Source organism: Hipposideros armiger, unplaced genomic scaffold (genome assembly GCF_001890085.2).
Source record: "Hipposideros armiger isolate ML-2016 unplaced genomic scaffold, ASM189008v1 scaffold_33, whole genome shotgun sequence".
Classification (NCBI taxonomy): Eukaryota; Metazoa; Chordata; class Mammalia; order Chiroptera; family Hipposideridae; genus Hipposideros; species Hipposideros armiger.
This window is the reverse complement of record NW_017731383.1, coordinates 3,593,001-3,605,471: the sequence shown is the minus strand read 5'-3', so window position 1 is coordinate 3,605,471 and position 12,471 is coordinate 3,593,001. Positions and strand designations below refer to the sequence as shown.

Genomic DNA, 12,471 nt, shown 5'->3' with positions numbered 1-12,471 from the left:
ATTTCAACTTTATTGAGGTATAATTAACATATAGAAATGTCAGGATTTCCTTCTTTCTCATGGTTGAATAATATTCCATTATATATATATATATATATATATATATATATATATATATATATCTCACACTTTCTTTATCTATTTATCCATTGATGGACACTGAAGTTGTTTCCATATCTTGGCTATTGTGAATAATGTTGCAACAAACAGGGGATGTACAGATATCTATCTCTTCAAGGTCTCATTCTTGTAAGGTCTTACCACTTTGGCTTACCCTAGATTTCTTTGTCACTCTCCTCCCTCTCCCATTAGACTGCACTCTGAAATAAGAATGGGAAGGAAGGCGAGAGTCCAATATATTTCAAGTTTAGAATAGAGAGAACACCACATCTGCTGGGAAGGGGGTAAAGAGTGATGCTGACGCCTTGACGTTTTGGAGGCTGGTCAAAGGTGGTTGGGTCAGTTGCAGGAGTTATCGTGTATCCCTGATCTCCAGGAGAAGTGCACACATGGTAGTTATATGTGTTTTCCTTCAAACTGGTTGCCAGGTTGGAATGACTGATGACATCAGAGGCTTCCGACCTTCTTGATTGGAGGGACCAAACTCCGTGGTGCCTGGCAGCAGAAGTGGACAACAGTATCTTCTCAGAACTCTTCTCCACTCATAGCTCCTGCTCAGCTTGGAGAAGGGATAACGGGCTTGTGTGTTCAGCCAGAATCCACAGGAGTTTGGACAGATCAGAGTCTAGCTTACATAGAAGGGAAGAGTTTGGGAGAAATCATGGCCAGGTGTCAACCACGTTTCCAGTCCGAGGACCAGAGACCCCAGCCTAACTTCTCAGGGTCCCCCCTGCAGGTGATAGTGGGCGAAGAAATCCCAGGACCACCAGGTGAGGAAACTGGAGGGAGAAGGAATGTGAGAGGGTTGACCATTGAGGAAGAAGGGGTACATGAGTAGGGTGTGTGTGAAAGAAGGGAGTGATTGAGAAAGCCAGGGATTGAAGGAGAGTACAGCATCTGGGGACAAGGATATCCCAGTGGAAGGAAACCTGGGAAACCAGGAAGGAGAGTTAGGAGATGAGATCCAAGGATGAAAGAAGAGAAGAGAGGAAACAGTAGAGGCTTCCTTGTCCCTCTCCCAATGGGAGAGACCTCTCTAACGAGGAAGAGTTTTGCGGACAGGGAAATGGAACAATGGCAAGATCAGTGGTGGGGAGATGGATATCACCAAAGGAGAAAGCTGCAGAGAGAGTGTGGGAGAAGACCAGTAGCCTATGAGACTGGAGAGAATGGAGGGGTTTGTGTTTTGGGGGGTAAGTGGGGATGGGGTTTGGGTGACCAGTAACAGAATTCCAAAGACAAAAGCTTTATATTGTATCCTGGATTCTTTATTCAGACCCCCGGGTAGATTCCAGTCCCCTGCCTCAGTCCCCTGGCCGAAAGAGGAGGAGGGAGTGGTCAGCAGAGGAAGAGGAGGAGACTGCCCCTGGAGCTGAGGACATGTGGGTCGTGGAGATGCTGTGTGGGCTCAAGATGAAATTGAAGAGGCAGCGGGTGTCTCCAGTTCTACCTGAACACCATGAGGTCTTCAAAAGGCTGCTCGGTAGGAAGAGACCCTGGAGAGCACCCTCCAGTCCTACTCTTGTTTTTTTTTTTTGAAGAAATTTCCAATGCCTACACTTGTGCAATGGAAAAGAATTCCATGCTATTAATAATTGGTGAGCTCTCTGTCCTAGGAGAACTCCATATTGATCGCTCATTGGGGCACTTAGAAATGATACAAGATTAGACTAGACTTGAAAAGGGTCTGCACTTGGGATCAGAAAACTTGGTTTCAACTGTACCCTCTGAGACTTCTTAGCACTGACTAAGCAGCCTTTTAAATTTAAATACCTTCTTCTGTGTAAGAATAATAAGGCCATCTTTGCACCCTGATGTGACTGTCAATTGAGAAAATGACTGAATGAGTATGGTGTCTTCAGTGGTACATGCACGCATGATGAGGGAGCATCACTGATTTAAGATCTGACATGCAGGTATTCTCCTGACACCCTACCTCTCACTCAGACACCCCGATAGGCAGACACCACTGCTGCCTTGTCGGTGAACTGTCTCCTCCCCACACTCCCATTAGCCTCACCCTTTGCCACAATCCCGAAACCTCCCCAGGAGAGGCATAGTTCTTCTCTTTGCTCTGGGACATTCCCATGGCAGCCCTGTTCCAGCTGTCAGCCTGACACATGCCCTCTTTTCACAGAGGATCCTGTCATTAAAAGATTCCTAGCCTGGGACAGAAATCTGAGGGTGTCTGACAAGGTAAGAGGAATTCCTGCTCCACCATCCATCTGTGGCAGTGGAGAGCTTTCCGAACCCACGGCTCTACTTCTCTGTCCAACCTGACGCCTTGTCACCACTTCCCTTTGGGGGCCTAGTGGTTTCTTGCAGTGTGGACTGGCAGCCCTGCCTTTTCCCTGGCTCCTCTGAAATCTGAGCTCAAGGCTTGCCCCTTTGGTTGTTGGCACATTAAATTCCATCTCCTCACAGCTCTTGGGGATCCCCCTTTGCTCCAGCTGCTCAAAAACCCTCCTGATGCCAGATGTCCTAAACAAATGCCCTCGAACCTTCAGAGATTGCTGTCCTGAGCATCATAAAGTCTTCCCATGACTTCTGGGTTTGCGACCCACCTTCTGACAGCTCCTCCTACCCCCCCCCCAATAAGCAGCTCCCCTCAACACCGGGGTCTCTACTCCCAGTGGCAATACCTGCCCCCAGCCTCCCTTATCTCACTGTTCTTCCCTTCCACAATGTGACCCCTCTTGTGCGGTGTTTTTCTTCTTTCCATCAGTATCTCCTATCTATGGTCATAGCTTATTTTAGCCGTGCTGGCCTCTTCTCCTGGCAGTACCAGCGAATTCATTTCTTCCTGGCCCTGTGAGTATTCGGCTTAATCCCATCTGTCAATAGTCATACCCTAGGGGGTGGAGGGAGAGAAGGGGGACTCTGAGCCTTCATCCATTTTTTTAACCTATTTGTATGTACTCTGTGTGTAAAAATAATAGGATTATATTGTAGTATAGTGTTCTTTATACCAACAACCCTAATGTCAGCTAAAAGACTGAACAAAACAAAACAAACACAAAACCCCAAATGAAAGAATTGACATTCCCCTGCCCCCAAGCAAATAGGCTTTAGACTAACCATTTCCAATCCCTCTGTCACACTCTTTCCCATATCTTTACCAAGTAGAATTGTCTTCTTCCTCAGTTCAGGCCCTCATTACAACAACACAGATCTACTGTAACATGCTCCCAGGGATGTTTCTTACAAGTCTCTCTGAATATCCTTCCAAAACACAGGTCTAAACCCCTTCACTGCCCTGATCAACGATCTCATAGGCTAATTATGCTCTAAATTCAGGCCAGAGTTCTCAGTTTGAATTCTACTCTCTCTACAATCCCTATCAAACTGGGTACTGTCCTGACGTTTCATTCCTTTGCTTCACTGCTCTTCCAGATACACGCCCCTCTGTTTTCATATTGTGTTTTCTGCCTAGGTCTCTTTTACAAATATGTATCTAAAACAATGGCCTATTCTTAAAGTCGGTTCAAACACCAAAATCTTCGTGATACCTTTTCTGACCTCCCTAAATTCTGCACTTTAATTAAAATTCTATTACAATGTGATATTTTGGATTATAATAGTTATTTCTTATCTCCCCTCTTCCCCAACCCCAATCCCATTAGACATCTGTTGAAGGCAGCAGGTCTTGTCCAAATTTCACTGCATTCTTAAAACACGCAGCACAATTCCTTTCATTTTGCAAATGTTCGAGTTATATTGAGTCTATGATGTAGTCATTTTGCATTTGACTATGAAACAAAGTATTCATTCATTCATTGTAGGAAACCTTATAAAGTGCACCTAGTGCTAGGGAATGTGAGGTGATGGGAAGGGAGGTTCAAGAAGTGCTGTTGAATTAATGCACCAATATGAACCTATGTTAGTCATTTGGTAGGAAAGTGATGAATACGGAAATAGATCAGTCAGTCCCTACCCTCAGGAAATGTAGAGGTACTTACACTAGAGTGAGACAGGTGTGTGCACACACACAGATGGAAGGGAAGGGGGCTGAGGATGGGGACGGGAAAATTGTGATGGAAACTGCATTGCCTGAGGGATAGGGGGAAGGGCCCTCAGGCTGCCCCGCTGAATTTTGTCTTCATCATTAAGGTATGAGAGGTGCCCTTCAGGTCCCTGCCCAGCAGTGGCTTCTTGATGACCAGGTGGCACTCTGTGACACTGGGTAGGGCTTGTGTAGGTCCTGTGTGATGATGATCAGCCTGTGTCCTTTCTAGGAAGCTGACCTTAGGTGGGGGTCCTTCCTCTCCTGCTCCTGACCTGCAGTCTGCTGTCTTTCCCCAGTTACCTGGCCAATGATATGGAAGAGGATAACCAGGCCCCCAAACAGGCCATCTTTTCCTTCCTCTATGGGAAGAACCTCTCCCAGCGTTCTTTGTTCCACAAACTGCGATTCCAATTCTTCCGTTTCATGGGCTGGAAGACAAGGGTCACCAAGGAAGAGTGTGAGGAGGTGGGTGGGATGTGGGAATCTGGGGGAGGGGGATCAGATTGGAGGGAGAAGGGATCATGGAGGATCAGAGTTGGGATTTGGGGATGAAAGAATTGGGGGTTGGACAAAGGAAAGGAGGGGAGTCACTTGGAGAATCATCATCTTATCAGGAGGCTGTTTGCCTTTCTAGATCCAGGCCTTTGATCCAGAGCTCTGGGTATGGAAGCGAGATCGTGCCCTCATTCCTGAGATGATGGAGGCCTGAGGTCATTGGCCTGAAGGAAGGTAGGTCTGTGTCCTCACAGGTGCAGATGGGATGACTTGTTGTCCATTTAGGAAATCTGAGAAACCCAATTGCTGGACCCATGCTCACTGCCCCCCACCCTCATCACCCTCACCAACACACTGTGAAGTAGACCCAACACGCATAAAGCCAGGCACTGCCTCAGCTCCCAGCCACAAGCTGACAGCCACACATAGGCAGCGGGATGTGTGGGTGCCTGACTTCAAGATTTGGCTAAAATCATTTCACCCAAAGCAATTGGGTCCAAATAACAGTTTTGATGAAATGTTGATTTTTATGAAAAGTCAATGTTTCCAATTTTTTCCATATATTGTGTTTTGACATTCTCTTGCTAATTCATTCTGGCCTTCTCATCCCTCAGGAATATAAGGATTTGTCTATATAAAATTCCAACCATAAGGATTTCTCTACAACAAAGTAAATATCTAACAATTGGATACTAGATGGAAAAGTCTATCTATCCAATAATAAAAGATAAATTATGACTAGCTGTATTTTCATCCAAATTTACTTTCAAACAAATTGCTTATGGGCAGGTCACCAATGTGTTCTTCATGTACCCAACCTACCACTTCTGGACCAATCTCTTCTCTTGTACAATTACACCTTTCCCCTTCAAGTATATGGTCAAGGAAGTGTGTCAGAATGAGTGCAGGCTGAGGAACACTGATTTCAGCATGGCTTATTGTGATAGCCACACCAGAGTTACAGATTTGGGCAGAGTGAATCCGATTAAGCAAAGATTTGGTTTAAACCTTGTGAACTAGAATCTTAGTCCATTTGGGCTGCTATAACAAACTACCACAGAATGGGTGTCTTATAAACAACAGACATTTCTTTCTTTTTTAAAGATTTTTTTTTATTGGGGAATTGGGGGATGGGAACAGCGCTGAGGAATTGGGGGAAGGGGAACAGACAAGTTGCTATCCTTTTATTCTTCAGTCTAGTTGTGGAGGATGTTGCTTCACTGGCCCAAGTTGTCACCATCACTGCGCTCTTCCCGGGCGAGACAGATCAGTCGCTGGCTTCTGGATGGGCCGCTCACTGCGGCTGCTGGCCGCTCACTCTGGCTGCTGGCTACACACGGTAGCCCGTGGCAACCCACTGCAGCTTACGCTGTCGCCGGCAACTCATGGCAGCCCAGCTCCAGTTTGAGCTGTTGTTCAGCATCTTAGCTGTAGAGGGCAGTGTCACTGGCCCTCATATGTGGGATCCAAACCGGGGCCCTCTGGCATTCCAAGCCAGCTCTTAACCAACGCGCCACTCGGCCGGCCCCAGACATTTATTTCTCACAGTTTTGGAGGTTGGAATTCTAAGATCAGGTGCCAACATGGTTGGGTTCTGGTAAAGACCCTCTTCTGTGTTGCAGATTGCCAACTTCTCACCATGTCCTCACATGGTGGCAGGGGTGAGGGAGCTCTCTGGGCATCTGCTATAAAGGCACTAATCACATTCATAAGGGCTCCACCTCATGACGTAATCACCTTCCAAAGGCCCTACATCCTAATACCATCACCTTAGGGGTTAGGATTTCAACATATGAATTTGGGGAGACAAAAACATTTGGACCATAACAGCAGCCACATTTAAGACTCAGTATGATGGTTAAACATTAGGATCTAGGGTTAGGGTTAGGGATCAGGCATCTGGTCTCATGGTTTGTTTGTGATGATGACATGGTAGTGATATTTGTAGTGTGGTTAGAAATTCTTATTTTAAGTAGTACAAAAGGACCAGGGTGTGAGTAAGCCTAAAGCAACACTGTCTCTATGTGCTCTACTTCCTGAGCAGAAAGGAAGTATATCACCTTGCTATAAAGCAGATTACTGAGCCTGACCTTAGGTGTATTAAGTAATTTTTGGACTCAGGGTCATCAAATTTCAAGAATCACACTTGAAAATAAAGGTTCAGGACTGAGGTTGAGAATGGAGGATAAGAGGTAAAATTGGATTTAGAAGTTAGGCTAAACTCTAGTTAGAATTGACTACAAATGTGAATATATCTGGTGAGTTGCCTTTTTGAAATGTGACATTCTCTCTCCTCTTACTTCTAGATCACTGAGCCCAGGGGAGATTCAAGTTTTCAGCAGGAAGTCAATCCAGACATTAATGACAGACATGAGGAAGGGAAAGAGGAGCCTCTTAAGAAGATAATCTAGAAGAACCCTGAATATTCTAGAATGAGCAGAATATAGTTATCATGTTGTAGTCCTAGGAGCTGGGGATACAACTTCTAGGAGTCTGTGGAAGGACAATAAAAAACCAGGGTTTTTTCAGGTTCCATTCCTTCCTAAGACACAACCCAAAATTTCAGGTTGTTTAAAATCTCTGAGGTAGAAGTTGGAAGTCCCATTTTTTATACACTTGGTTGACATAGTCTAGAACCATTTGAAGGTGGCATGTAAGGGCTCAGAATAAGACAGAATTACTTTAAATGTATAAAATTGGAGTCATAAGATTGTGGTAGATAGTTTTATGTATGCCATAAATTTTATTGGCTTATTTTGAAAATGTTGCCAGTAGGATTATTATATTTATTTATATATTTATTTTAAATAGTTTTGAAATAGTCATAGTTTTGAAAACATGCTTCTTACAAAGTTTTCTGATGCATATTATAACATATATATGTGAATATAATTTCGTTTATACTTTCAGGAGAGGTTTTTGAGGTTTTTATCTATTATATTTATATAATATAAATTATATATATAGCTATTTGGGTAGTTCCCCAAAATTCTTGTTAAATATAAATTTTTATTTTTTGGTCTTGCTGGATGACATGTTTGTATGTTATTTTAGATTATTAAAGAGGATAGCACAATGTATCTCTTGGGGAAATATAATAAAGATGAAAGTATAACCTTCACGATGTGTGTGGTCTTACCAGTCTGGCTTGCCTGTTCACTGTCAAATGATAATATTACTTAATGGAGTTGAGATTATGCAACCAAATTTATTTTCCCTAAAAAATAATCCTGAATTACTTTTCACGTAGAAAAATCAATCAAAGTTGGGGCAGATCCTGAGCTAGAGTCTGAAAGCAGGAAACAAGAAGATATTGAGGGAGGGAAATGGGAATAGTAAAAAGAAGGAAGAAAGCACTATGGATACCTAGACAATAATCTGAAATTCAAAATAAAGAAAAGGTGACTCAACAAGACATGTATTCTTGGAAATGGGCTGTGACAAGCGGAACCCCTAACACAAGAGAACACACACAGTGCTCACTATTTTAATCCTAATTGGAGTTCTTTTCACAACCTCCATTTCCAGTTTTATGCGGTAAAAGGAAAATCTAGAGCGTTTGGTGAAATAAAATATGGAAAAGAAAAGAGGGTATACAAGAAATTTCTGGGGAAAAAAGAGAGAAGATAGGAAGAGCTAAAACTGTTAAAATAGGCATGGAGAAGAAGGAGCTAATAACTCTAATTCTGAATTATTAGAGGAAAGCGTCTTGGGAGATGATAGCATCAGAGAATACTAAAACAGTCCGAAATACCAAGTTTCCGTGCCCTCAGGATGGTCCACCCTCCCAGCACATAAGATACGTTTCACCAATCAGAGAAGCTCACCTGAGCTTTAATGGACCCAAGTTTTTACCAGGGTTTCATTATGTAGTCACGAGTTTTTCTATCACTGGCCATGCAATTGAATTCAATCTCCAGCCCCCTTCCCACGCCCAGAGACCTGGCTAAGATCGCATGGCTCAAAACCCAGACCCTATAATCACAGGATTGGTCTTTCTCTTCAGGAGGTAAAGTAATGGGTAATTTTCTTGTCTCAATTTCGTGTTTTACGATTTTTGTACAGTCCTCACGAATTACAAGTGCTTTGGAAAAGCTAGGCTTCTTTTTTCCCAACGAGGGGGAGGAAGGTATGCCAGGCTAATACCCTATTACGTTATCGCAGGACTCTGTTTACTAAGGTTTACTTAAATGTCTCACTTATCGCAAACGAACATGATATACCCGTATCCTTTATTTATCAGAGTTGTCTGTGGTCACTGATTGTAAGCCTTAAGCTCTCAAGGTAAGTAAAGGACTAGGGCGCCGGTGCACAATCAGGAAAGACACCGCGTGCAGAGGCGACAGTTCCTTTAAATTAAGGGGAAATTTGAGTTCTGGGTCCGGTTGGCGAGTCCTTTAAAAAAGGCAGCGCCTGTTAACCGCTGGAAGAGGTAGACTAACTATTAAGACCGTCCCTAACATGACGGCCTGCAGACTTTTGGGAAATAGAGTCCTGCTATTCGTCCCGCTACCCCGGTTGGGCCCTGCCAGGCCGAGTTCCGGCGCCCTCCTGCGCATGCGCACCTCACCCTGTGTGCGTGTTCGCGCACGCGCACTGCCGCCGCGCTGCTGTCGCTTCCTGTCGGTGCCCAGGTCACCGCTGGTCCTGGTTCCCAGGCTTTAGCCTCCTGCGGGCGAGGATCCCGGGGCTTGGGGACTGGATGCTGTCCGGCCGGGCCGGCACCCAGCAGGCGTGAGGCTTTGCGGGCAGGGTTCGCTCAGGCGGGCGGAGACTCGAGCGGGGACCCCCGGGCGCGACCCCGGAGCTCGCGGGCCAGGCCCGAGGGGCCGAGCGGCGGAGCAGGGGCGGCGGGCTCCGGACCCGGCCCGTCTGCATCGCGGCGGCCTGGCAGAGGCGCACGGCACAGTGAGGCCCCCGGGAGGAACGTTTTCCTGGGTGAGTTTGTCCCGTAGGCCCAGAGCCGGCTCCTCGGAACAGCGGCCTTGGGAGGCGGAGAGGCGGGGACCCAGGGAGAGAAGCGCCGGAGGGGCAGCCTCCATCCTGCAGCCTCGGGAGCCTTAGGGCAGATCAGCGAGTCCCGAAGGGGTAGGGCCTCGGGGCAGTTGTGGATCTTCCCACCCGCGGTGAGCAGGGTTGGGGGTAACTCGCCCCGGGCCAAGGACCCGAGAGTGTGCGACAGGGAGGGTTTGACGGCTTCCCGGAGATCCGAGTGCCTGGGCAGGCTGCTCCGGAATGGGCGCTCCCCTGAGACGTGAGAGTTGTAGGTTTCCCCGGGGAGCAGGGGGTCACAGCCTCCACCGCGGATGTGTGGTGTCCCCTCGTCCCCCCACACCCCAACGCCCCTTCTTCTGCCCCTGCCCAGATTCCACACGGGACTGTAAGGGTCCAAGAGGACCTTGTTGTCTGGCCTGTGTGTGTGCAGATTCCCCTGGTTCTGCCCTGTGGAGTCAACAGCAGTGCAGGATAGGTCTGCAAGGGTTATGTCCTGCTGCCTGGGTTGACAGGATGAGACTGGGCCTGAGAAGGGAGGTGACTTGTCCAAGGTTAGTTACCAGGTGTGTAGGTGGGATGGTTAACAGGACTCAGACTCCCAGGCCAAGTGTTGTGTCCACTGTATTACCGTTTTCTTAATAAAAGATTCTCAGGTGCATGGTATCCAAGATCAGTCTGATAAAAAAACAAAACCATGCCTTGAATGCACATTTACCTCATTTTTGAGAGCTCATCTTTTGCGTTTCTGTGGATTTTTTCATTTTAATCAATTTAAATAGACAATAAGAAAATATGCAATCAGCATAATGGGAAGTTTTTTCACCTTTTGCTTATTGATGGCAAACTATTTGAAAAAGGTGTCAATATTTATATTCACCAGCGACAATAATCCACCTAATTACCTCTGATTGAATTCTTAGTTACAACAAATGGCCCTGGCGTATCTTTCTCCTGTTACCACCCTTTTAACACCCTCTGTTTACAGGATGTCATTTTATTGAGCTTTCTTTGGTGGTTCTTATGCAGGAGGTTCCTGCCTAGGCAGGCAGATTACTGGTGACTTCAGCTACTTGCTTCCTCTCCCCTAGGTCCACTGTTAACAACCTCTACACTTTTCCAAGAGCAGCAGAAAATGCATGAATCCCAGGTGAGTTTCCCTGTCTGTGTATATGTTTTCCCACTTTGCTTTGTTACGCATTTTAGGAGGTTTATGTGGATCCATACTTTAAAATGGAAACAGAAATAGATAACAGACATTATGTAAAATGTGGTTATTACAGTGTCAGATCAGCTTGAAGAATCTGTCAAATTTGTATGAATAGGAAATATGATACTTTAGGGCTATCGAAGGTGAGCTGTAAATGTGACTGATGATGTTGACAATCATAGAAAAATGAAAATACCATCCATGACGGGATTGCATTGACTAATAAGAAACTGTTTTTGTTAGTTGTGTGTTGTAAAGATTTCTTTGGACTTGGAAAATGTCTTTAATAAAGTTTATATCATGTGGATAGCTTCCCTAGTAACATCCAGTAAATCATGCAATATGTGGCTTATACTGGCTTTTGTAAGCAGAGACATGCTGCCCGAGGAGAACTTGGCGCATGGGATTTTTCCAAATAGACACATTTACATTTTTACTGTTTAATCCAGGGGTAAAAGCTAAGTCATAGGGGAGTGGCCTGCTCATCCTTCAGATATTTCCGTTAGTCTGTTTATTTGGTTGCCCAGCAAACAATACAAACAGGCATTCTCTAGTAAAGATGTTGTCATTTCCCATTCCCATTTCAATTCTCAGTGTCTTGGTTTTGTCCTTACCACCTTCCTGCATCTGTTGGTAAAGATTAGCAGTGACCTAATTATAGTAAAATCCAGTGGATATTTTCCAGTCCTTACCTCAAGTGACGATTCATTCGTCTGCTCTTGACATCTGTTACTTCCAAACTGGTATTTTCTTCACTGAGTCTCCCTTTTCTTGACTTTAAAAAAATTTTACCTGTAATTATTTCTGTATGTATCTTTAAACGATAAGGAGTCTTGTAAAAAGTGGGTGGGGATAACCCATAATACCATTCTTTCTTATATGACATCCAGTGTTCAAAGTTCTGCAGTTTTCTAATGTTTTTTGGCTTGTTCTTTTCAATCAAGATACAAATAGAATCCATAAAGTGGAGTTGTTTGATAGGTCTTTTAGATCTTTTAATAGAAACTACCCCTTTATATCTCTTGTATTATTTCTTTGCAATTTGTTTTTTGAAGAAATGGGGTTGTTTATCCTCAGTTACGCACAGTCAGGATTGTGTTGATTGCATTGTCTTCTTTTTACTTGACTTTTTTTTTCCATGTACGTCTTGTAAAATTGGTGAAGCTGGAAGTTTTAGGTTCAGTCCTTTTAGGCAAGACTGTGTTGTCCATGACACTGTGCCTTCTTTCTCCTGGGGGCCCATATTACCCACCTGTCTGTGTTTGGTGATGTTGGCATCTGCTGATTGCTATTCATCACCGTGACCCAGTAATTCATTCGGAAGGACAAAGTGGTCACCTGCTACTTTACCCTTTCCTCTTTATTTACTAGCTAGGATGCTTTTCGAAAGAAAAACATCTCTGGTTCTATGGCTCATACAGGAAAGACAATGTTCAAAATATCAAATAGGACTTTATGTTTCGTTTTGTTGTCATTATGAGGTCATGGGTTTAAATGAATTTTAAGTACTTCAGTATATGGACATTGTTAACTCTCTATGATGTTTAAGTGGGTCCATCCTTGACCAGGGGAGTCCCTTCAAGTTAGTTTCTGAGTCCTTTTGAAACATCCCCTATAAACTTGATAGCATTCTTTTTTTTTTTTTTTT

At 44.6% G+C, this 12,471-nt stretch overlaps 2 protein-coding genes across 2 annotated transcripts in view; both read left to right on the top strand.

Moving 5' to 3' along the window:
- The first annotated feature begins 781 nt into the window (after positions 1–781).
- Positions 782–7,116, top strand: LOC109380146 (speedy protein E4-like). Its single transcript, XM_019637424.1, has 7 exons — positions 782–890; positions 1,397–1,603; positions 2,258–2,316; positions 2,846–2,931; positions 4,423–4,591; positions 4,761–4,855; positions 6,928–7,116. Exons 1-6 carry the CDS (start codon positions 782–784, stop codon positions 4,833–4,835), a joined length of 705 nt encoding a protein of 234 aa, XP_019492969.1. The 3' UTR covers positions 4,836–4,855; positions 6,928–7,116.
- A 2,361-nt stretch (positions 7,117–9,477) lies between these two features.
- The window catches only part of RBAK (RB associated KRAB zinc finger), a 19,680-nt gene continuing 16,686 nt past the window's right edge, over positions 9,478–12,471 (top strand). The window contains exons 1-2 of the mRNA XM_019637558.1: positions 9,478–9,559; positions 10,705–10,763. Of these exons, the coding sequence (XP_019493103.1) occupies positions 10,749–10,763 (15 nt within the window). The 5' untranslated portion in view covers positions 9,478–9,559; positions 10,705–10,748. The remainder of the gene's footprint in view (positions 9,560–10,704; positions 10,764–12,471) is intronic.